This window comes from Mytilus galloprovincialis, chromosome 14 (assembly GCF_965363235.1).
Source record: "Mytilus galloprovincialis chromosome 14, xbMytGall1.hap1.1, whole genome shotgun sequence".
NCBI classification, from domain to species: Eukaryota; Metazoa; Mollusca; class Bivalvia; order Mytilida; family Mytilidae; genus Mytilus; species Mytilus galloprovincialis.
Window position 1 is genome coordinate 65,696,645 of NC_134851.1, and position 27,560 is coordinate 65,724,204.

The 27,560-nt window shown below is 32.1% G+C and overlaps 1 protein-coding gene and 1 pseudogene across 1 annotated transcript; both read left to right on the forward strand.

Moving 5' to 3' along the window:
* Positions 1-420: 420 nt before the first annotated feature.
* On the forward strand, positions 421-19,408 carry LOC143058544 (tubulin delta chain-like). The gene is made up of 12 exons (XM_076232046.1): positions 421-608; positions 1,597-1,692; positions 2,409-2,461; positions 3,102-3,180; positions 4,148-4,206; positions 7,295-7,436; positions 7,785-7,937; positions 9,035-9,130; positions 16,301-16,373; positions 17,132-17,276; positions 17,882-18,042; positions 19,277-19,408. Exons 1-12 carry the CDS (start codon positions 514-516, stop codon positions 19,343-19,345), a joined length of 1,221 nt encoding a protein of 406 aa, XP_076088161.1. The 5' UTR covers positions 421-513; the 3' UTR covers positions 19,346-19,408.
* Positions 19,409-23,139: 3,731 nt separating this feature from the next.
* LOC143058547 (tereporin-Ca1-like) lies at positions 23,140-27,339 on the forward strand (annotated as a pseudogene).
* Positions 27,340-27,560: the final 221 nt, after the last annotated feature.

The window sequence follows — 27,560 nt, forward strand, 5'->3', positions numbered from 1 at the left end:
GCAATAATATCACGTCTTATTTTCAATATGATTAGCCTCCTCAAGGGGTTTTTAATCATGTGAGATTAGATAGCACTAGATAGTGATTATTTGATTAATACCAGACCAAATGTTTTATGATGATTTGATATCTAGGACTGTATTTTGATTATTTGAGTTATTTTGTTTTAAAAGAATAATATTGATTATGTGATAATATTAACAGAAAATTTTTCCGATTATGTGAATCTGAGACTACTATAACATGTTATACATGTTATAGCAGGAACATATATATATATACTGTTCCCAGGTTATAGTAGTCTCAGTGTGCCGGAATACTTGGACACCCCCACAAGGGGCCTCTATTTTCATATTGAAGATATTAAACGCGGAAACATTTTACCGAAGTTTTTTTATTTTTTTATTTCATTCATAACATCCGGTTGAAATTCAGATTTCGGTCTGTTTTCAATTATACATTGTTTTGCAGGACAACGGCATTGTTATGAACAATGAAGGTTTTAACTGAAGATGTCAGCAGTATTTCTACATGTCGGTCAATGCGGAAACCAAATAGGAAAGGCTTTCTGGAAGAAAACATCACAAGACAAAGCTGTTCATGAAGGGTATAAAAAAAATAAAAATCTAGTCACTTCGGCACCTATAAAAAAAAATAGTCAAATTTGCACCCAGTACATTTATGTCGGCAACAGTTATTTCGTCTCTGAGTATTAACCATTTTTTATGTTTTGCCAGTAAACTATTGATGTTCTTTTTAACTTATATTTTCTTCTACATATACATGTAATTTTTCAAAGGTGTCAACAGGTCAGGAATAACCACCAATTGTTGGATTATACCTCAATTAATGTGTAATCCACCAATTGACATATAATGGTATATAATGGTATAGACCAATTGATGTATAATTCTTTGTTTCCCAAAGCAAATTATTCAACCAAAATGGAACATTGTTCATGTTGTTTTCTTAAAACCATATTCAGTGATATTATGGTATGAAAATATATCAAACATTCCTGGTTTAGTGACATAACATACATGTATTGCATTTAATCAATAATTTTATTTGCAGTTTCTTCTATTGTTATCTTGTTAATTTTTGATTGGCAAATTTAAAATGCCTAAATGATGTTGCAATCTAAAATAGATCATTTAATAATTTATGATAATTTATATAGTTCAAATCCTCTTTTAATACTTTGTTTGTGTTGTCCTTTTATACTATCCAAGTTGTTTTATTGACAATCCAAGTTGTCTCTTTAGACTGTCCGATTGAATTGGTCCGACTTGTCTCTGGGCCAAGTTGTCCAGCATTCTTTTTGTCACAAACTAAAACAGAAGCTTTGTTATAAACATGATAAACAAACATTTGAGCGCTGCTAGTGAATAAGTACTTCTTTTAAAAAAAATTCATGAATCTCATTACTTCTCCCTATCAATTTCAAAAAGAAAAGTCACTTCTCCCTATAATTCTGAAGTGCACAAATGTGAGCTCTGATGCTTACATTGATATCAAAGGAATAAGGCTGTGATAAAATATATTTTCTGTCTTTTTGTTTTACAATCACCTAAGTCTCTGTTTCTTCTTTTCAGACACACTTTCATACACCCTGATGGGAAGCAAAGATCTGTACATGTAGATAGTGAGCCAAAAGTGGTACAAAAGGCTTGTAAAGGTCTAAAAATAAGGTAAAGCATAACTAGAAATTCAGAAATGTGTTCTTGCAATTTATTATTGTCATAAGTGAACAAAAGCCACATCCACAGACAAATGCAAGATTTATTATTATTGCAATTTTAGAAATATGCTGTAATTAAAATGCAAGTTGTTATTTTTGTGACAATTTCATCTCATTGTTCACATCAATAAAAACATGGCAAAACATCAAGATGCTATAGAAACTAGATCTGATATGATTACAAATGAGAAACTCTCCACCAGAGACCAAATGAAAAAAAGCAGCAACTATCCACCAGAGACCAAATGAAAAAAAGCAGCAACTATCCATTGTTATAGGTCTCAATACAACATTCATGAGCAAAACCCATAACTGCAAAGCAAGCTATAAAAAGTCTTAACATGACAAATGTAAATTCAAACAGTTCAAACAAGAATACTAATAGCCAGCTGATAGAAAAATAAAAATAAAACGATATACAGCAACAAACAAAAACTACTAATTTATAAACCAGTAGTAAAATGTACCATCTTGCTATAATTTAGGCCGCCATGCTTTATAATTTGAAATTCACTAGACAACATTGTACTCTATATAAGCCACATCCATTAAAATTCATGAACACTATCCTTTCAGTCCAACCTGATCCTTTGAAATGAAAATTTTGTTGCTAATGGTCTTGGGTTCCTGACTTATTCAAGGCTCAGAAATATTTATTTTTTTCAGAGATGGAAATATTGTATCTAGGAAGAGAGGAAGAGGAACAAACTGGGCATTAGGTAGATACATATATTTATATGGCCATTGACAATGCAAAAGTTGTCTCCCTCTATTCAATCACTCTGAAAATAACTGTACATATATATGTAAATTCAAAAATCTTTGCTTGTATTTATTTGTTAGATAGCTGAATAACAGCTGACTTAAAACTGCTGTTCAATTGAATTCCATCACATTTGAAGAAATTCCTTTGCTAGAAAGCAAGACAAAAAAGCCTACATGTACATCAGCTATTTAATTTTTGGTGTGAATTTGCTCTGGCTTATATCACTAAAGTATGGACATTGCAATATTTCCCTTTATTGCTATTTTAAGAAATTTTCCTTTGATCTTGCTGAATGATAATTTTCTTTCTCAGCTGAGTCCAGTGATATGATGAATTATCGCTAGAAACTAAGGAGGCACACAGCCATGACAGCCTTGCAAATAAAATTGACTTTGTTATAGGTAAAATAGCGATAAACAGATTATCATTGGTCATCTCAATTTGATTACTTTTCTCACTTTCACCATACCAGCTCAAGCAAGAAAATCAATCTCGTTGAAATGATCAACGATAATCTATAAATACATGTATTATTTAGGGATGATCAGAAACACACTTTTTGACTCACTATGGTATCCTTGTATGATTTATAGGTTACCATGGACTGAAGAAAAGTGGAGAAGATCACATACTAGAGGATACTGCAAACCAAGTCAGGAAAGAAATTGAGAGGTAACAGTATATTGATTGCAGAAAATGTGATAACATTACATGAAATATTGCTATAATTGAAATGTTGATTTAAATATTTACATATTGTTTGTCTTGAATAGAATGCAGAATAACTTTTTCAATTAACAGTAGCATTTTATGTTGCATTGATATAAGGAGATGTGGGGTAGGGTCATTTTGAATTATAGCATCTACACTGTACACCTAAATCTTTTGTAAATATATAAGTAATATTCCTTTATATCTACTGTAAAGCAAGGTCTTAATAACTGACTTAATTCTGAATTCCAAACACAAAGACAAAACTACATTTGGATATAAAAAAAGCAATAATTAAGGCTAACCTGTTGCATAAATGATGATAAAGTTATTTTCTTTGCCATATGCCACTAAGTCTTGCATAGGTCAAAGGGAAGTAATCAAAGTAATAATGTTAATATTAAAAAAGATACCCAAGAGATATTCAAATCGAAGACGAACTGTCGAGGCCATGGATTAAACTGTCAACAAAACAGATCATAGAAAACCAAAATTTGTTTTTCATTTCTTGTCAACTAATCAAATGATTCATCAAAGCAACATAAATGACATAAAAGGGGCGGTTATTTAAATGAATGGAATTATTTATTCTACTATAGATTTATTATTTATTATTTTGCATTTGGTGGATTTTGTTGGTAAAGACGAACTAAGAATAATCATGGTTGCTGACTGACAAAACCATGAAATCAAATTTCTGCTAACATTGAATTCCATGAAAAGTGGTGCTCAAGAAAATGTATTGATCTCCAGTATTTACTTGTTGAATCAGTACGTTGTATAACAATATAGCAATATATACTAACATCACTCTAAAAGCAAAAACCTTTAGATGTCAACAAAATCTGGCACAGTAAGTAATTAGGTGCATATACAGTATGTCAAAATTAGCCTGGTTCTCAAGAAGTTTTTTTTTTTTTTTTTACAGATGTGACATGTACAGTGGTTGTATAATGATGCACAGTTTGACTGGTGGTACAGGTTCAGGTCAGTATTTGTATGTATGTAGGTACTATATATATATAGCTCATGTAAATGAAATGACAAAGTTTTGTTATCTCCCCTTTTTGTTATGTCCTTTGAATGTGATTTTTTTCACATTTCGAAGTTTGATTTTTGGCTGAAACTGGTTTGTAAAATTATAATCTGCATAATGATACATCTTAAAGACTTATTTTCATAAGCATAAACTACATGGTTATATACATGAACATTGAAGTCCTTACTTTAAATAATGAAACGATTGAATTCAGCAACATATATTTCACAACTGTTTATTTATTCTCATTGTTTTGTGGATTCATTTATTTTTGTGGGTACCAGTTTCCGTGGATAATGGGAAAGTAACATGTTCATAGATATCTAATTTCATGGTTTTGCTGTGTCTGTGGTCTGCATACAAGCCTATAGAAAATTTGTCATTCATTGACCATTTTATTTCGTGGTTTACCTATATCCACGAAAATTTGTATCCAACGATTATAATAAATCCACAGTATTCCATATATATCTTGATGTGAAGTAATTGGGAAAAGGGAGACAACCCAAACCAATCACAAAGCATTATAATGTTCCTTTTGTTGTCTTTTTATAGGCCAGTAAAAATTTTGATGGGACGTATTATGGTATACAAATGTCCATCTGTTTGTCTGTCTGGCGTAAACATGTGGCAAAAAAAGGGGGGGGGGTCACAGGGTTGCACTGTATCTCAAAACCTATTTATGGTTATTGCTTAAAACTTTACACACATCTTAGTTATAAGTTTTTTTTACATGTCGCACCATAAGTCAGAAACCATTTAGGCCAACATTAAAAATATCTTTGTTTCCCCTCCCCGACTGAGGTTATCAGGGTATGGGTAGGTAGGTAGGCAAATTATTTTATTTTATTTCTTGATATAATTTTTTCTATATTGAATTTTTACAAAATTCAACAGGTAAGATAAGTCAAGAAAAGTGGGGTTTTCCCTGATTTCAGTGTACATCCCAGTTTTCTGGTGTTAAAAACTGTATACAGGGACTCCTTTTTTTTCCTGTTTATTTTATGGTATGAAATCTACAAAAGCACACATTCTTCGTGTGATAACAATGTTTAATGAAATCAAGTGTTTAATTAGTTAAAAATCAAGCTTATTTCAAGTCTAATTTGATGCATAACTCACAACAAAACAATTCCTGTGTTCACCAATTCATACCTTGATCATCAATCATGAGATGACAAAAAGATATGTTAATGATTTGGGAATTAAAATTCAATGAATAAAAATTTTCAATAGAAGTGAACATAATTCAGTTATGTTCAGTTACACCTGGATCATGCAGCTTGGTCAATTAATTCCTAAAAAAAAGATTTGTATGTTTTTTTGAGTTCTATAAAAAACAAGGCTTCACTTATTCATGTTTTGTTGTTCCTAGAATACTTTGAGTATTTACAAATTCACATTTCCAAGTTTGATCTATGCTGTGATTGATTTTTGGCTGAAACTGACAAAATTATAATCTGCATAATCATGATAATCATGATAATGATATATCAACTTTCAAATAAAATACTTCTTTTTTTAACATAATCTACATGGTCATTTACTTGAACATTGAAGTCCATACTTAATAAAATGAAATGATTTAGCAACCTATATTTCACAATTTTTTTTTATGGCCATATAGTTTTATCCTTGACCCTCATTCTGTCATTCTGCAACAAATATAAAAAAGAAAATGTGGTATGATTGCCAATGAGACAACTATCCACAAAAGACCAACATGACACAGACATTAACAACTATAGGTCACCGTAGGGCCTTCAACAATGAGCAAAGCCCATACCGCATAGTCAGCTATAATAGGCCCCGATAAGACAATGTAAAACAATTCAAACGAGAAAACTAACGGCCTTATTTATGTAAAAAAATAAACGAAAAACAAATATGTAACACATAAACAAACGACAACCACTGAATTACAGGCTCCTGACTTGGGACAGGCACATACATAAATAATGTGGCGGGGTTAAACATGTTAAACCTTTCTTTCAAGTTTAAGTTTTGTTCCGCTCCACTAATTTTTGCTGAAATTACGGGCTTTGGATAAATTGTTGAAAATCACAGTTATACAGACTTTTTTTCCCGTTTGAATGGTTTTACACTAGTAATTTTGGGGCCCTTTATAGCTTGTTGTTCGGTGTGAGCCAAGGCTCCATGTTGAAGGCCATACATTGACCTATAATGGTTTACTTTTTTTAAATTGTTATTTGGATGGAGAGTTGTCTCATTGGCACTCACACCACATCTTCCTATATCTATTTTTACCTATACACCTTCAGATATTGGGCTAATGTTTGGTATGTGAGTTAACCATGACAAGTTACAGAAAAAGTTAAAGTTAAGTTTCAAGCCACTTATTGTTGCCTTAATTACAGGCTTTGGACTTTGATAAATAGAAGAAAATCACATTTATGCAGACTTAATTTCTTAACTCCTTCAGATATTGGGCTGATTTCTGGTATGTGAGTTAACCATGATGAGTTACAGATTAAGTTCCTGTTTAAGTTCATTCTGCTATTTTTTGTTGAAATTATGGGCTTTGGACTTTGATAAATTGTTAAAAATCACAGTTAATTTATCAATACGCCGTCAGATTTTGAGCATATTTGTGTCCACATGTATTGTTGAAATTGCAGATATGGGGATGGGGCCATTCGTGTCGTTCTGACACATTTAGTTTCATTATCATTTAACCATATATATCATGATGTAAAATAATAGGAAAAAGGGAGACAACCAAAACCAATCACAAGGCCTCATGATATTCCTTTTTGTTGTGTCTTTGTGATTTGAGGAAATATCAAACTCAACTTTATAGAGATCTATATATTCTAAGAAAAGAGATTATCCAATTATTATTGTACTGTTGGGGTCATTTTCAAACAGAACTTTACATAGATTTCTATATTTTTAGGATTAGGATCTAGTTTGTGTGAGGCCATGAAGGAGGAATATCCCATGAACTATTTGATTTCCTGTACTGTGCAGCATCATTCCTAAACATAACCTAACATATATTTGTATATTTTTTAGGATTAGGATCTCATCTTTGTGAGGCCATGAGGGGGGAATATCCCATGAACCATCTTATTTCCTGTACTGTGGCGCCATGTTTGACAGGAGAAAGTCCATTACAGAACTATAATGCCTTGCTAACGCTGTCATACCTTCAAAGGTAAATAACAAGTAATATTTGGGACATTTTATAATTAGCTTAAAATCTTCTAACATAACATCATTTTAATATGATATTAAAGAAAAATAAGAAACAAGAAAATGGAACCTGGGAATATATTTGGTTTTTGAAATTTCAAAACTTGAATGCACAAAAATATTTAACAGTTTTTTTGTTAGTTTTTCATTGGCAGTTTTTCTTTTGCTACATTTTGATTTATACTTTTTCAAGCTATTTCTAAATATTTTATCAAATTTATGGCCAAACTATATTTGTAATTTAAATGATCTTTTTTTAAAATACAGTTTTAATTTTGCAAATATATTTATAAAGAGGAATCTATTTCAGGAATACTGACTGTGTTGTTCTGACCTATAACGATGATGTTCTCGGAAAACTACAGAGAAAGATGGAGAGTGTGTCTTTTGATGCCATGAACACTTTTATAGCCTCTGCTCTAGGTGGAGTATTCCTGCCCACAGATACCATGACACCAAAAAGGTTAGATTATCTCCCTTATATAAAGTGACCATGTTTCCTTTGATGCCATGAACACCTCTATAGCCTCTTCTCTAGGTGGAGTATTCCTGCCCACAGATACCATGACACCAAAAAGGTAAGATTATCTCCCCTTACATAAAGTAACCATGTTTCTTTTGATGCCATGGACACCTCTATAGTGTCTGCTCTTGGGGGAGTATTCCTGCCCACAGATACCATGACACCAAAAAGGTTAGATTATCTCCACTTACAATTAAAAGATTTTTTAAGTTAGAAAAGAATTTGTATAATACTGACATGAAAAATAGCTTGAATTGTCTCCCCTTACTGATTTTTTTTATGGTACCTTCTTTAAAGATTAAAAAATAAACAGTTTTTCAGCATAGAGATTTAATTTATTTGACCTTACTTAATACAGTAAAAAAAAATCACACTATACACAAATTTTTAGAAATAGTCCCCTCATGTATACTAAGGGGCACACATAGTTTCTTCCCCAAATCTATACGTCATAGTCATATGCTTACACTTTCAGGTTTGATGCAATCATTCGTTTAGAAAAATGTGTAGGAAATAATAACCCCTTTAAACAAGCTAAATGATGTCCCTTATTTCACAAACAAGAAATGAATTAATGCTTCCCCTTATGTTAAAGGATGTAAATAGTCTCAAAACATTAAAACATGTTCACTTGCTTACAATAATTTAAAAGGCTTGGTTGTCTCCCCTTGCATTAAAAAGAAAAAGGAAATGATGTCCCCTCCTCGTGAAAGATTTGATTCCTGTTACAAAAAGTTTTTAAAAAGTTTTGATTGACCCCTAGCTAGTAATTGAACCAAAATATGGTGTTTAAAGTTTTTTTTTCTCAAATCTACAATAAGATTGTAACATCTTTCCTAAACAATGTTGATTAACTATGGGAAACAAGTTTAAATTAATAAATTGATTTGCCTGGAGCTTACATGATATAAAATGTATTTCCTGTAGCATAAATGATAAAACTAGAAATCAGAGTTCACAAGCTTAAGAGGAGTTAATCAATGTATGCATTACATTTTTGTATTCTAATTGAAAGTTCATATTTTTTATTTTTTTAGTGGACCAAGTATTGGTATGGAACCTTGGGAGATGATAAGATCCGTTTGTCCTCTTCCTGCAAATAAATTTGTACAGGTCCATCATATAGCTAAGAGGCAAGTTAATTATTAAAGTCAAACATTTACTGTAAATTCAGAAATTAATGAGTGCATTTATTGGTGTGATTAGTAGGGAAACAAATAAGATTATTTGTGCTATTTCAGGATAATTTACATTGGTACAAATACAATACATGTAATTGATATCAAAATGTGATTGCTTATAATTACAAATCTTATGCAGTCACGTTTTTGCAGTTATAAATACCTCACAATTGAAACCTCGAAATATTTTTTGAATGTACAGTATGTACAAGCACCTTCTGGACCTGATCTGATAATTATTGAAAAATATTATTTTTGAAAGGATGTCTAAAATAATTTGCAAAATGGTCTTCCTTTGGTAGTATAAATTCAGAAATTATTGCAAGCATTTATTATTGCGATTTTAATTTCGTGCTTTTCAGAAAAATCCTGTTTAATTCATATAAAATATTTCTAAATGCAGGGGTGTGGAAATGCTATGCCCGACTCGCCCGACTCTTACATTTTAACACCCGGTCAAGTAATTATGTTTGTCTTGGTTGCCTGTGGGCAAGTAAAATAATATACAAGACAAAGTTCAAATTCAGCAAAAATATAGGATTAATTTCAAAACGTATAAAGATGTTTAATTCATGTAAAAGAAACCAATAATCAGCAGTAAAAACATAAAAGTATAAACATCAATGTTCATGACGATAAATATTACATATCCGGAAATAGATCGATTACCAAAATGAGTAAAAATAAGTATGCAAACTCAAGTTGCGTAATATTGCATTGGCTTTGTCCATTGACCCGGGATCCTATTATTTTTATACGACCGCAAACATTTTAATTTTTCGTTGTATATTGCTATCACGTTGGCGTCATCGTCTTGCGTCTTGCGTCGTCGTCGTCGTACGAATACTTTTAGTTTTCGCACTCTAACTTTAGTAAAAGTGAATAGAAATCTATGAAATTTTAACACAAGGTTTATAACCACAAAAGGAAGGTTGGGATTGATTTTGGGAGTTTTGGTCCCAAAATTTTAGAAATTAGGGGCCTAAAAGGGCCCAAATAAGCATTTTCTTGGTTTTCGCACTATAACTTTAGTTTAAGTAAATAGAAATCTATGAAATTTTGACACAAGGTTTATGACCACAAAAGGAAGGTTGGGATTGATTTTGGGAGTTTTAGTTCAAACAGTTTAGGAATTAGGGGCCAAACAAGGGCCCAAATAAGCATTATTCTTGGTTTTCGCACAATAACTTTAGTATAAGTAAATAGAAATCAATGAAATTTAAACACAAGGTTTATGACCACAAAAGGAAGGTTGGGATTGAATTTGGGAGTTGAGGTCTGAACAGTTCAGGAATTAGGGGCCAAAAAGGGGCCCAAGTAAGCATTATTCTTGGTTTTCACACCATAACTTTAGTTGAGTAAGTAGAAATCTTTGAAATTTAAACACAAGGTTTATGACCATAAAAGGAAGGTTGGGTTTGATTTTGGGAGTTTTGGTCCCAACAGGTTTTTAGGAATAAGGGGCCCAAAGGGTCCAAAATTGAACTTTGTTTGATTTCATCAAAAATTGAATAAATGGGTTCTTTGATATGCCGGATCTAACTGTGTATGTAGATTCTTAATTTTTGGTCCCGTTTTCCAATTGGTCTACATTAAGGTCCAAAGGGTCCAAAATTAAACTTAGTTTGATTTTAACAAAAAATGAATCCTTGGGGTTCTTTGATATGCTGAATCTAAAAATGTACTTAGATTTTTGATTATTGGCCCAGTTTTCAAGTTGGTCCAAATCGGGGTCCAAAATTAAACTTTGTTTGAATTCATCAAAAATTGAATAATTGGGGTTCTTTGATATGCCAAATCTAACTGTGTATGTAGATTCTTAATTTTCAGCTCACCTGGCCTAAAAGGCCATGTGAGCTTTTCTCATCACTTGGCGTCCGTCGTCGTCGTCGTCATTGTCTGTCGTCGTTAACAATTTTTCAAACATCTTCTCCTCTGAAACTACTGAATGGATTTGAATGAAACTTAACATGATTGTTCCTTAGTATATCCTGCACAAAATGTGCGCTTCGATTTTTGATCCGTCAAAAAACATGGCCGCTGTTACTTAAAATAGAACATAGGGGTCAAATGCAGTTTTTGGCTTATATTTCAAAAACGAAAGCATTTAGAGCAAATCTGACAGGGGTAAAAATGTTCATTAGGTCAAGATCTATCAGCCCTGAAATTTTCAGATGAATCAAACAAACCATTGTTGGGTTGCTGCCACTTAATTGGTAATTTTAAGGAAATTTTGCAGTTTTTGGTCATTATCTTGAATATTATTATAGATAAAGATAAACTGTAAACAGCAAAAAAGATCAGCAAAGTAAGATCTACAAATAAGTTAATATGACCAAAATTGTCAATTGACCCCTTAAGGGGTTATTGTCCTTTAATGACAATTTTTCACAATTTGTTCATCATATTTGCTAACTTTAAAAAAATCTTCTCCTCTGAAACTACTGAATGGATTTGGTTAAAACTTAGCATGATTGTTCCTTAGATTATCCTGCACAAAGTGTGTGCTTTGATTTTTGATCCGTCAAAAAACATGGCCGCCATTACTTAAAATAGAACATAGGGGTCAAATGCAGTTTTTGGCTTATATCTCAAAAACGAAAGCATTTAGAGCAAATCTGACATGGAGTAAAAATGTTCATTAGGTCAAGATCTATCAGCCCTGAAATTTTCAGATGAATCAAACAAACCATTGTTGGGTTGCTGCCACTTAATTGGTAATTTTAAGGAAATTTTGCAGTTTTTGGTCATTATCTTGAATATTATTATAGATAAAGATAAACTGTAAACAGCAAAAAAAAATCAGCAAAGTAAGATCTACAAATAAGTTAATATGACCAAAATTGTCAATTGACCCCTTAAGGGGTTATTGTCCTTTAATGACAATTTTTCACAATTTGTTCATCATATTTGCTAACTTTAAAAAATCTTCTCCTCTGAAACTACTGAATGGATTTGGTTAAAACTTAGCATGGTTGTTCCTTAGATTATCCTGCACAAAGTGTGTGCTTTGATTTTTGATCCGTCAAAAAACATGGCCGCCGTTACTTAAAATAGAACATAGGGGTCAAATGCAGTTTTTGGCTTATATCTCAAAAACGAAAGCATTAAGAGCAAATCTGACATGGAGTAAAAATGTTCATTAGGTCAATATCTATCAGCCCTGAAATTTTCAGATGAATCAAACATCCAATTGTTGGGTTGCTGCCACTTAATTGGTAATTTTAAGGAAATTTTGCAGTTTTTGGTCATTATCTTGAATATTATTATAGATAAAGATAAACTGTAAACAGCAAAAAAGATCAGCAAAGTAAGATCTACAAATAAGTCAATTTGACCAAAATTGTCAATTGACCTCTTTAGGAGTTATTGCCCTTTAAAGACTTTTTTCACAATTTGTTCATCATGTTGACTTACTTTAAAAAATCTTCTCTTATGAAACTGCTGTATCAATTTCAGCCAAACTTAGGCTAAATGAGTTTCAGAGTTTCAGAGTATCTGTATAAATTTTATATTTCATTTCCTTGTATGTCAAGAAACATAGCTCCTATGGCTAAAATAGAACATAGGAGAAAATGATTTTTTTTTGCTTTTGAAGAAAATAGGACGATTTAAAGAACATTTAAATAAATTGAAAAGCCAAAATAATCATTGATGAGAGATTAAACCAAAAAAATTCAGGTGAGCGATTCAGGCTCTTGAGAGCCTCTTGTTAGTCCTGTTTTCAAATTGGTCTACATTAAATACCAAAGGGTCCAAAATTAAACTAAGTTTGATTTTATTAAAAATTGAATTCTTTGGCTTTTTTGATATGCTGAATTTAATCATGTACTTAGATTTTTGATTATGGGCCCAGTTTTCAAGTTGGTTCAAATCAGGATCCAAAATTATTATATTAAGTATTGTGCAATAGCAAGAAATTTTCAATTGCACAGTATTCAGCAATAGCAAGAAATCTTCAATTGCACAGTATTGTGCAATAGCAAAAAATGTTCAATTGCACAGTATTGTGCAATAGCAAGAAATCTTCAATTGCACAGTATTGTGCAATAGCAAATATTTTCAATTGCACAGTATTGCGCAATAGCAAGAAATATCTAATTGCACAATATTGTGCAATAGCAAGAAATTTTCAATTGATTGGAGTTATCTTTCTTTGTCCAGAATAGTAGTTGAATCAACTTAAATCATTGTTTTATACAATGCACAATGTATATTCACTTTTACTACCAACTGATAAATTAAAACACTCTTTACCATTCAGTGATAACAAGCACTGTTTTTTACATTTTAATATTTTATGATGTATTTAAATGAGTAGTTATTGTTGCAAACTCCATTAGAAATTTGAATTGAGATCAGTTTTGAAAAAAGGGAAAGGGGGATGTGAAAAAAAAATGGTGGGGGTGGGGTTAATTTTTCTCATTTCAGATTTCATAAATAAAAAGAAAATTTCTTCAAACATTTTTTTGAGAGGATTAATATTCAACAGCATAGTGATTGCTCAAAGACAAAAAAATTATTTTAAGTTCATTAGACCACATTCATTCTGTGTCCAAAACCTATGCTGTGTCAACTATTTAATCACAATCCAAATTTAGAGCTGAATCCAGCTTGAATGTTGTGTCCATACTTGCCCCAACCATTCAGGGTTCAACCTATGCGGTCGTATAAAGCTGCGCCCTGCGGAGCATCTGGTTTTATTATGTTTTATCCACTATTCACCGGAAGTGTCATTTCTTAAGATTTTGAATACACTGGTCCGCCGTTCTATCTATAGTTTCAGTGTAGCAATAAGTGAACACAACATGGGTCCAGTTTAGATTTTGAATCGAGATTCAGATTGATGAATACTTTTAAAATAAAACATCGGGCAAGCAAGACAAAAAGAATGACAAGTCTAGTCGAAAGCATGAAACGCAAACGAAGATGGTCAAGGTGTATATAAAAAAAAATACGGAAAGCAAGAATATCAAGGTTGTGTTGTCTAAGTGGTAAATAGAAGTGTTCAACTAACAAGAAAAAACCAAGTGTGTCAGTTGATAGAAATAATTAGTTAATCTATTATTTAGTTTCCATTTCTTCACTCACTATCCTCTAAATTTAGCATATGTAGTGTACTTACTGGATACAATTTTTATTAAAAAAAACAATGCTGCAAACTTGTCCTTTACATGTCATTTCATTTAGTTGATTTGCTTTTGAGTTTCTGTCCCATTGATGTAATAAACCCATTTCCAACATTCCTAAATTTTTACACAGTAAACCAATTGATTTCACTGATTTGTTTGGGATGCAAAACCGTGCTAAGAATCATATATTAGCTAACAATAAAATACTACAATATTTATTTGGACCATCAGGGCAAGTAACTTTTTTACGGACAAGTAAAATTTACAGTTTTACTTGCCTAGAGACAAGTGCTCACAACAAATATTTCCACACCCCTGCTAAATGCAAGTTTAAATGATTGCAATTATTACCTTGTCGCATTTTTCGCAAAATAAAAACATCACAATAATTTCTGAATTTACTTTAGTAGTTTAGCTTCACATATAGTGGTGCTCCAATTTATAGGAGATGTACAATGCTAAGGCCACACCAATTTAATTCCTTGTTCGACGGACCCGCGCGCACATATTTTTTTCAAAACAGAATTTTTCTTTTTTCTTTTTATATATTCCCGCTTCCCGCATCCGGAAATGTTATCTTGTCCATTTCCCACACCGTTTTTTTTGTAAATGATATAAAAAGATATCAACATTTGTTTTTAAAATCACAGTCTAGACCTGTATATTACGATTTTAAACCTATAAGCACCCCACCACACTGTGTAAATATCTGTGAGAATATTTGTTTCAGCATGAAACCAATTTATCCAAAATGGGAGTGCTCCGATATAAATATATAACAGCGGAAATACCTGTAAAGAACAAAACGTTGGTTTCTTTCCCCTTACTCATATTCCCTATCAAAAAATGTTCGTTGTTAGAATAAAGTACAAAGAACTTCTGAAGGATTTGCCTTCAACTGCAATTATATTGTATGCAGGCGAAACAAAACTATCCATAGCCGCTGCATGTCTATGCACCTGTCCTGATTGATTCAGGGGTCTGTCGTTCAGCAGTTGTCGTTTGTTGATGCGTTTCATTGGTATTTTCCCGTTTGCCGGTTTGGATATATAAATTAGATCGTTGGTTTTCCTGTTCGAATTATGTACACTAAGTTTTCTAGGGTCCTTTATAGCTTGCTATAGATGACAGTCTAGATCAAAGCCCTGTGTAAAAGGCCGTACTTTGACCTGTGTTTGTCATTATCAGGTTGGGAGCAACCCTCCCTCAGACAAGGGGTCATTTTACTGATGTAGAAATGAAAATAGAAATATCAAAAATTTGTATAGTGCTACTAAAAAACCTTTGAAAACTTATAATTTTTCACTCAAAAAGAGGAGAAATACATCATATTTTAAACCACTTTTCTAAAAGAGGGTTCCACTTATTTTGAATAATATTGAACTGTTAAAGTAAATATGTTTACATGGTTAAATTCTTGGACATAATTTGACCATTTAATACCAGATAGATATATAGTTCTTTGGGAAAATATGAGCCCTTTTGTACTAAAAAGTTTGTTTTTTTTTACAAAAAAAAATATTATAACTTATATCAGGGACTTTCTATACTTATAGAAAGTCCCTGCTTATATTGCCCCCACATAAAAGGGATATTTATAAAATTAAGGGGTTGTTCCCAAACTGATTATGACTTGGATAGAAAATTGTCTCATTGTCAGTCAAACATATATAGACCAGATTTAATTATTCAGTTATTTCTTGGTGAACAGGGAAAAATTTCTTCATAAATTAAAGAAAAGCCAAAGTACAAGTGATAAATCAAGTTTTAATAAATGTCAAAACCTATCATTTTATGTCTACAAAAAAAAAAATTAATCGCTCGCCTTAACTTTTTTCAAGCTTCGCCTCAAAAATTTGCAAATTAAATATTTTTTTATTAAAATTTTCAAATTGCTCGCTCGCCTTAAATTTTAGAGTCCAAAAATCCGTAGAACAAGAAATTAAATTGGTGTGGCCTAATCCAACATTTTTTATTTTTGCTATTACAGTAAGCTGTCTTGGGCAGGATTACAGAAACAGATGAGCCAAGGCATTAGACGACATGATAGCAAAGGAAATGTAGTATCCTTACATATAATGAGTATCAGGGTCACAATTAGGTTTACAGAAAAGATGATAATAGAAAAAAAGGGGGGGATACAGTAAAATAGGCAGAAAACTAAAAAACCTGACTATTTGATTGATAGAGCTGCAATTTAAAGAATAGAGAACAAAAAATTAAGTGGAAGTGAAATGCCTAAGAAAATTAAAGAAAACAAAAATGAATGATATATAGAATAGAAGTTGTGGTATGATTACCAATGAGACAACTCTTCACTAGACCAAATAACACAAAAATTTAAAACTTTATGTTACCATACTGCCTTTCAACAATGTGCAGGCCAATACTGCATTGTCAGCTTTAAAATACCCAAAATTCACAAATTATGTGCAGTCTTATGAGACCACTTTTTATTATGTCCCATTTATTGGCATTATGTTTTCAAGTCAGTGCTTCCAATCGTCTGTTTGTTTGGCTTCAGGTTAAAGTTTTTGGCAGAGGTAGTTTTTGATGAAGTTGAAGTTCAATCAACTTGAAACTTAGTAAACATGTTCCCTATGATATGATCTTTCTAATTTAATGCCAAATTAGAGATTTTATCCAATTTTCACAGTCCACTGAATATAGAAAATAATACTCGGATGGGGTATTGCGTGTACTGGGGACAAATTCTTGTTTACTCTCCCTTGGGAGGTCTCTTAAAACAGATTAAACTGTACATTATTTAATGGATTCAAGAAGAGAGAAATATTCACATATTTTCCTTATACAGTATCAGTTTGGTAGTATAGGTAATGTAGTGATAGCACGAGGTGACAGTACAGAGACATTTTACCCCCAGATGACACAGGGGCTGGAGAAAAAGTTCCGTAAATCTTTCAACACTGTCAGCTGGAATCCCTTCCCTATAGATATTTGGACTGGTATGTGTAAAGGAACATGTTTATATAGCATTGACAATTACATTTCGAGAGATATGATTATTTAATTGTGTGGTTATGCCGAGCTCTGCATACTATTTTATAGAAAATATGTAATTCTTTGAACATTTAATTATGTGGTTCCACTGTACCCACAAAATCAACAAAAATTGGTACCCAACGAATAATAATGAATCCACATTACACTGAAATTTAAGGGTGTCTGTTGAGAGAACACAAAAAGAATAAATGGCAATTCAGTAACTACAAATGTTGGTGACCTTCTGCTGTTGTCTGCTCTATGGTCGGGTTGTTGTCTCTTTGGCACATTCTCCATTTCCATTCTCAATTTTATTATCTTTTTATAGGAAACCGTAAATCTATATGTTGATAAGGTATAAAACAGAAAGTATTAACCAACTGTTCAGGGTTTTTAAGAGTGAGAGAAGTACATACATCATGTACATTGGAGAAGACGTTACTAAGTTGTAAAACTTGTGTTGAATCCATTTGTCATTTTGAACAATAAAATATGTTTAAACTATGTACCTTATGTATCAGTAGAAGTTTTATCAGATACATGTATCTGCAATAATTTATTGTTTCAGCCAAAACCAACAGTATTGGACCAAAAGACACAGCTTCAATAACAGTAGCATCGAATTCAGAGTCAATAGTAGAATACCTTGAGACTGTCTATGAGAGGTCAAGGGTCAAATTTGCTGCCAAAGCATATCTCCATTGGTACAACAAGTATGGAGTTACCAATGTAAGTAGAATAGTGTTTATAATTTAATTTTCGATGTAACGCAACATGCCTTCTGATTCTCTAACAGTGTTTTGTCTATCAGCTCATAGACATAATTTTGTCATGTAACCATGACATTGTCAAAGTTTTCATGATTTACTGTAGATTGAAATGGAATTTAGAATTAGATAAGAAGGAATGTCTGTAACTACGTGGGTTATTCAGTGTGCACCACATTTTTGATAATATTTCTTCATAGACAGAAAAAATATTGCAGTCATTCTTTTAATACACTACAGCTGTGCTATATTTTTTGTATTTGGGCTGTCAAATTGCATTGTCCGTTTAATCATTTGTCATAGACAATCACTCACCTTATATCAACTTGTTTATGACCTTGACACTGCATTTTCGTAGAGTTTTATTTATGAATTCATTAAAAGTACAGGTTAGCTGACTTTTTGACCTCATATGCTCCAAATTTAAAAAAGTTATGAATTTTTTATTTGGAACAGTTGTAGGATTGCAGCATATAAAGAAAAACCCAACAATGTCTTGAGCTAAATAAATAGAATAACTAATCAAAGAATTCAAATATAGAAAAAATTCAACCCGTGACCAAACAACATGGAATTAACTCTTGCGCATGAATTAATGTGTTACAGTTATTTGGTCACTCGTTGAATATTTTTCTCTGTTTTCTCTGAATTTTTCAATTAGTTATTCTATCAATAAAAGTTTATAAATTGTTTATTAATTGTTTCTGTTCAAAGTAAAACTGAGAATGGAAATAGGGAATATGTCAAATAGACAACAACCCGACCATACAGCAGACAACAGCCAAGGCCACCAATGGGTCTTCAACTCTGCGAGAAAGTGTTTTTATGATCTCACTTTCACCATGAATGCTTGAAGTCAAATATTTGAAACTCATGGATGTTTTAGTATGGAAACAAGTGTTGAGCTATACATGTATAACATAAAGTGACAATAGTGGATTCACACATAAAAATGCAAAAAAACAATTCAAATTCAAATCTTATGTCTAAATAATTAATCAATGGTAACAGATATGCAGCTGATCATTGCATGTCAAGAAAAACAAAGAATAATGATAAAGTTGCTTTTGAAATCCTGGTCTGAAATCAAAAACAAATTTTTTTTAAAGTTTGTTTTTAAATTTAACATTCAAAGGTAAAAATATGATATAGCAGAACGATGTAATTTTTTAATATCTAATTTCTGTCTTTTTCAGGAGGAATTTGAAGAAGCATTTGATGTTGTAGAATACATTATACAGAATTATAAAAGTGCATTTTCATAAAATTTAAATGACATTTATGATTTAATTTTTTATGATAATCAAAACAAATGTGTGTCTTATGTCTTTATGTTAGTTGTTGTTTTTGTTGAGCCTGACTTGTAGAGCAGAAAGCTTAACATAGGGATAGTGATTCAGTGGCATTTGCTAACCTCTTAAAATTTTAATATTTCAGAAGGTAGAAGACCTTGATCCTGCATAATTTGTATATAGATGCCACAAGTTTCCGTCTGTCATGTGTCCATTGTCCTTGACCTAATTTTCATAGTTCAATGACTACTTTTTTGTTTTTGTTTTTTGTTTTGTTTTTCTAACACTATTAGCAACAGGTCAACTATATTTGGTGTATAGAATTATTGTAAGGTGTATTTGTCTGTCAGGAAATTATCATCTGACCATGATCTCATTTTCATGGTTCATTGATCGATCTTTATTATATATAACTCTTCCTGATTAATATAAAAAAGAAGATGTGGTATGATTGCCAATGAGACAATCTCCACAAGAGACTAAATGACACAGAAATTAACAACTATAGGTCAATGTATGGGCTTCAACAATGAGCAAAGCCCATATCGCACACTCAGCTATAAAAGGCCCTAAATGACAATGTAAAACAATTCAAAGGAGAAAACTAAAGGCCTAATTTATGTACAAAAAATGAATGAAAAACAAATATGTAACACATAAACTAATGACAACCACTGAATGCTCTTCAACTTTGTACTTTATTTGGCTTTTTTAACTTTTTTGGATTTGAGCGTCACTGATGAGTCTTTTGTAGACGAAACGCGCCTCTGGCGTATATACAAAATTTAGTCCTGGTATCTAAGATGAGTTTATTTACAGGCTCCTGACTTGGGACAGGCACATACATACAGAATGTGGCGGGGTGAAACATGTTAGTGGGATCCCAACCCTCCTCCTAACCTTGGACAGTGGTGTAACAGTACAACATAAGAACGAACTATAAAAATCAATTGAAAAAGGCTTAACTTATCAGATGGATAAAAATACAAATACTACAAATACAAGTGGACGTGACCTGGTACATCCAAACAACAAAAAGACACTAAGTACAGATCTGAGAGTACTCGGAGTTACTGACAGCTAGTTCAAAGCCACTAACAACTAATAAAAAAAATCATGCATCTAAGACTAAATACTCAACCCGTACACATCCAACGGATTGAGTGTAAAGACGCCATAAACAGTCAGAGAAAAACATGACCTTGTGCAATGCCAAGATACAGGTATCGACAGATTGTAGATCTATGAATGTGTATATGTATATAACAATAATATTTAGTTTGCTTTTAATTTACTAACAAAATTAATATTAGTACCAATGAAAATAATATTTAATGATCTAATTACAGTCATGTGTTGAATTGGTAACCTTTTAGAATAAGTTTATTTAAAAGTTTGATAAGTTTACCAGGATCATTTCTAAATTTTCGGGCACAGTAAACAGTACGGCTGTGAAAATGAGGAGGTGCAATTCCGTTTGAAATAAGTTTTCTACAGGTACAACCAAACTTCAAAACCAAATCTTTATATATGTGGAAGAATTTAGTAAAGGTTTTAAGTAATTTGTGATAACGAAAACCCTGGCTTAATAATTTACCAGTAATACATAGATTATGCTCTTTAAAATCAAAAACGTCACAACAGACACCGGCATAGCGAACGAGTTGTGAAATATAAACACCATAAGATGGTGCCAAAAACATCACCATCCAAAAAGGGAAAATTAACAGTAGGGAACAAAAAATCGTCCCTTTTGTCGTAAATTTGAGTGTGGTGTTTCTTGTGTAAAATCGAAATATTTAAAGCTAGGAAAGGACAGTTTTTAACCGTTTAAATTTGATTTGTTGAAAGTAAGTTCCTTTGGATAAATTTCGGCAGTATATTGAGAAAATTCGTGATTATCTAACGAAAAAATATCATCAAGATAACAGTAAGTGTTGTTGAATTTATCAACTAAATGCAATTTAGACGGGTCTTTACTGAGTTTGGTCATAAACTGTGATTCATTACAGTACAAAAACAAGTCTGCTATTAAAGGGGCGCAATTAGTGCCTATAGGAATACCTAAAACCTGTCGATAAACTTTGTTGCCGAAACGTACATAAATATTATCAAGGAGAAAATTAACAGCTTCAATCTTCTCATCACACCTCCAGTAAGTATATCTAGCATATTTACCTTTCTCATTAGAAAAGAAGACTTTATGAGTTGCAGCAAATATATTTGCATTCAGATTTACCAAACGACCATTTAATTAAATCGTCAAATTTTTATTGATAAGATTGTGTGGAAGTGTAGTGTAAAGAGTAGAAAAGTCAAAAATGTCAACAGAATCAAAAGGACCATCAAAAACACGTATTATTTCTAAAACATCCAGAGAATTTTTTACACTCCAAAAATATTAAATTCCACCTTTTTCATATATCTTATTACAATAGTTATGATAAGCTCTTTGATAGTAGTTAAGGAACTTGTTAAAAGCACTGAAAGATTAGTTGCCGAGATGAAACGATATTTTACTGTTTTTTGTGTAGTTTATGTAACCAATACATAGTAGGGACCTTCAAATGTTCAGAAGAAGCCTTAAGCTGTGATGTGGTTATGATATGTTTGTTAACTATATGACTCTCTGTGGGGCGCATGGACTTGAATGTAGATGAATTTAAAATTTCACTTAAGAACGTCCGTGTAGTTTTTACGGCATACAACCACCACATTGTTGGCTGCTTTGTCGGCCGGTACGAATCCGGGTCCGTTCGCCCCGATTCATGTTCGCCCTGATACCTGTTCGCCCAGGGTCCATTCGCCCTGATTTTTATTATTTTTCTAATTCCAGTTTCAAGTTAAAGGAGTATTATTTTCTACATTGACGTCTGATGTTATAGTGAAAATATAAGCAAAAGGTTAGTTGTGTGTTGTATATGGAAAAGTTATATGGTGTACTTGGTCGTCTTGCAGGGTTCGTCGAACTTTATTAGTTGAAGAGGAAACTGAAAAAGTCATACACTAAATGAAGACTTCCAGAAAAAAGAAATTCACAAAACACTACAAAGACAGCAACAAAATAAATAAATAAAAAGAAGAAAAAAAAAACATTATACAAATGGGTTGATCTTAGATGCTGCGTATAATATACGGACAGCTAAGGAGATAGTGATTCACTAATGGCAATTGTCACATTGCTCTGGAAAGTACAAATTATATTTTTAGTCGAACTATGAGTCCAATTTTAACTCTTGGCTTACTCAAGGCTTAACTCTTTAACTATTAATTTGAATTTCAACTATCACTGTAACTCGATATGTAGTCGTTCTCATCTTGATGTATCGCGCAGTGTAGAAAGGTAGGATTTTACATATTCATTATACGTTCAGTTAATTAACATCAAAATTTGTAATCGTATGTCTTTGTTAACTTAAATTATTGGTCATTTTGAATTCTTAAATAGTGTTACCATTGAAACGGCGAACGGTGCATAAGGGAATGATGTAATGAGGAATATATTTTGTATGGATCGACAACAGTTTGCAACTGGACATGCTCTTTAATTGGTACAAATATTTTTACTCCTGCTGTTGTCCTGTTGTCCATACCATATTTTTCATTTGATAATATTTAAATGCATGCATATGTTGCATGCACACATTACAAATGTAACCGTATAACCTTGGCTTGTAATCTAGCAGAACAAATCAAATAGGTTATCAAAATCGTTAGAACAAGAGCAAAAGGTTATCAACATATACATGTACCACTTAAACTTAATCCTAACGTCCACAAACATGAGAGTTGAACTTCTGTTATGTTGTCTTACTGGTATGTACGTGCAAAATTTTTTGTCAATATTTGCATTGAGCATGCTGAGGAAGTCTTCTTAAGTTTTTAAATATTTGTATACCCCCGAAAAAAAAGTCTGGAGGTATATGGGCGTTTTTCAATAAAAACGTACTTTCTTGTCCCAGCCACTTTAAAAAAAATGTGTGATCTTTGCAAGTAATTTTTTGTGCAGTCAGTACATTGAATTAGATATATCATTTTTAAGCAACGAAACAGTTTATTTTTTTAGAGGGATTGATAAGATATTGATTCCTGAATGGTCCAAAAAAACCAAAATGGCATGTCCCTAGACCGCCTGTTCAACATTCATACTCTCAAATATCGTAAAAAAATGTAGAAATAAATATTAATTTTACTTAATATAAGTTCTTTAATAATTCAAAAGTATGTTTAGAGCCAACATATTTTAATAAACAGCTTTTAACATAGGATTTTTTTTTTATTTTAGAAGGTGTGTCCCTAACACAATGTCCACTACAAAACGAAGTCATTAAAACTTGCGCATAAACAGTTTTATAAAATCAATGTAATTTTTTGTTTGCAAGAGATATTAACATTAGGGTCTTACAAAAGAAGTGATGCTTTTATAACGGCAATTGAACTGTTGGTAAGAAAAATTGAGCACATCAAATGGACCAGAGTGATACCGTTTTTTGTAAATGTCCACTACGAAACGGGTCAAATCTCCTTCAGTAACTGGTTTTAAAATTACGAAACAAGTTTGGGAGAAAAACGTTTCGTAGTGGACACTATATATCACTACCATGCAGTCTTTTTTTACTCTTTTTTCAATTATCTTCGTGCAAAGCAAATATCAAAGGTTAGTTTCATGTAATTTTTATTATGTTTTTATTAACATAGAATAGGGTTGATGTCAACTACGAAACTTTTTGTCCACTACGAAACGGTTTTGTCAACTACGAAACGCATCAAAATGTCCACTACGTAACATGAGTTGTACCTTCATATGTGAAGTACTGTCTAATCTTTATCGATAATAAAATGGTTCTCCAATTCAGAAAAAAAATGAGATTTTTCTAGTATATAAAGTAAACAAACTGGAATTTCTATAGGAAACATTTAAAATTGCAAAAATATGTGTGTTTAGAAGCAGTTTCGTAGGGGAAAAAAGTCCCCTACGAAACAGTACACAAATTATGAAAATAATATCATTTTAAAGAGTATTTAAGATTGCACTTTTTCTTTTTCTTTACAAACAGGTCTATAATAGAGGTATTCAAAATAACTCTTGAAAATAAATTTAAGACTAGTTGATTTTCCATTTTTTTTTGAAAAACGCCCATATATAAATCGCCATGTCCGATTCTCGATTTGGCAGTCCAATTGTAGAACACAACTTGTAACCGGGTCAACATTTTAAAGGTGGGATATTTGAAATAACGTCATCAACGGCGTCTGTGCCATCAATATTTAGCATGTTAAGGTTCAGTCTGTTGTTAAGGGACATTTTTTTTCAGAAATCATTACCTTTGTTAAATTTTCTTTCTTTTAAATTTGGATAAAAACTTATCTATAAATAACAAACAGTATCAAGAGCAAAATTTGAAAATATGTTTTGTCAATTTTTCCGTAGTTAAAGGTACCGGTAAATTCAGAAAAGCGCTTCAGATGCATTGCATTGATAAATTATGGGTTTTTTTTTTTCTCATTTTACTGTTAGATAGACTTTTTTTGTTAGTGCAAAGTTTAGCTAGCTATTTAGCATATTTAATGCACCATGTTCTACATAAGGAAATGACTGTACCACATAAGAAATATGACTGGTTTTTTTTTTAAATTAATTCGTTTTGTATATTTGAGCTTTTGATTTTGCCATTTGATAAAGGACTTTTCCGATTTGAAGTTTTCCTTGGAGTTCGGTATTTTTGTTATTTAACTTTCTATTACAGTCAAAATTAAGATCCAGATAGAGATAAACTGTAAACAGCAATAATGTTTGGCAAAGTAAGATTTACAAATAAGTCAACATGACCAAAATGGTCAGTTTACCCCTTTAGGAGTTATTGACCTTTATAGTCAATTTTAACCATTTTTCGTAAATCTTAGTAATCTTTTACAAAAATCTTCTCCTCTGAAACTACTAGGCCAAATAAATCCAAACTTGGCCACAATCATCTTTGGGATATCTATAAAAAAAAATGTGTTCCTATATATAGTATACTGATGCCCCACTCGCGCTATCATTTTTATGTTCAGAGGACCGAAGTTATTACATATGATTGATAAGCCTTTGAACAATTACAGAGGGACATGTAATATAAATGCACATTTGTAATTAAATTACGTTTGTTACAACATTGATAAAGAAGACAACTCTGAAATCACTAATGCTTTTCATTTGGCAGATCTAAGATGAAAGGTAGCAAAATTTGCCCAGTCTTGCCTATAATTGTAAGGCATTTGTGATAGCTAGAATCTTCAGAGTTGTTATGCATTCACGTGAAACCGAATATAATCTATGTTATTTTGAAGTTAAGAATATGTGTTGACATAATCGTACTATTATATTGATTTATAAAACTTAAATCCGTTCACAAAGTTCTATTTTCAAAATGCCTTGAAAAACAGTTATATTTTCTTTGAACAAAATTGGATGTTTCAGGGCTATTTGTCCGAGTGACTGGTTTAATAGCAATGAATAGACTGGGCAGCTGCTATAGCAGCGGCTGGAACGGCTGCAAGTGCTGTAACTTTCGGTGCAAGTGTACTTAATGGCCTTTTAGGTGGTTCCGGTTACAGTGTTGCCTGTACGGTAGAAGTAGAAAACTGGACCAAATACCCTTTGATTTACCCCGAATCATACATCAATGGTGGCATTATTCAAGCTCCACCGGTGGTAGTGAGACCAGGACAAAGGGAGCAGTTCGTAAGTAGCAGACTCTTATGACCGGTTTTAACGTTTCTCTATACTATTAATACAGGAAGATGTAGTATGATTGTCGATGGGGCAATTATCCACCAGAAAGCATCCACAAATCACCTTATGAGTAAAAGCCATAAAGTATAGTCAGCTGTCGCAGTCTCTGACATGAAAATAATGTAAACAAATTCAAACGAGAAACCAAAGTTCTGGTTTATGACCACACAATTTAAAAGAAAAACAATTTGACAATCAGCAACCAACGACATCCACTTAATTGCAGGTTTCTAATTGTGGACATACAAAAAGAACGTTACGGGGTTATCATGTTTTTCTTATATTCATCATTCAACCCTCCCCTAGAAGTGGTGTAACAACAAAACATCAGAAAATATCTGTTAACATCAATTCTTAACTGTTCACCAAAATATGGTACCATTTATAAAGGTTTAGCCAAACATAGATCTTCTCAGTAATTTGTAAAAGAAAATATATCTTAATTCTGTGTGTAAGTACTGACATCACTCATATGACCGACAACAGCATATGAATTATATTAAATTCGATTATAAGATAATGACTGAATATAAATTCCGATAAAATTAATAGAAATGATCCTGCATACAATTGTTTATAATAGTTTGAATTTCCAATTGACCGGTTTATTGGATTAACTTTTAGCGTTTGTTTATCCGACCATTTTGTACCACTTAATCAAATTATATAGTTAAAGCCACTAATACTTATCTTCATCTTCTTTGAACATACAATAAAATTTGCGACAAAAGACAAATAGAAATATACATTATATTTTATATTTCATTTGCAGGTAGCACACAAAACCGGAAATACCGCTACAGGTACATACGGAACTGCATCCTGGTTGATATCGTCTACTGGTAAGAGAGCAGTCGTCATGTGGAGTTGTCCATACAGTTTTAATTTACACAGCAACGAACTAGGCGTTGGGCTAACAGATAAAAGAGTAACTCAACATAAAGACTGGTTCCAATAAATGGAGTCTGGAACAAGCGGCTCTGGTTTAAATCTCCGTCGTGGAGAATATTACCAGCATACTAAAACAATATCTATTAAGGACAGCCAATTTGAAGTCACTGGAATAATGGGGACCAGTCATAAAACTAAAGCTCGTATCATCGTCCGACCTTTTGAGTTAAATGATCTGGCAGACTCGTTGAAAGTGCAGGTTGAGAAAGTACCTATTGTGGGGTAGCTTTCGAAACTGTACAATTGTCGAATGTGTTTTAATACTATTGCAAATAAACGAAAGTAACATTAATGAGACAGTCTTTAAACAATCCCAATAATCAAAATAGGTGAACCTATGAACAGTACCCGTATTTTTTGTGGTTGATGCCTAAACCCGGCTTCTGCTGGTCAATAAATACTTGCAAAACCTAATGATTTTGTTTTGTATCCTAATTTGCGTGTGTAATTGAATTTTATAGT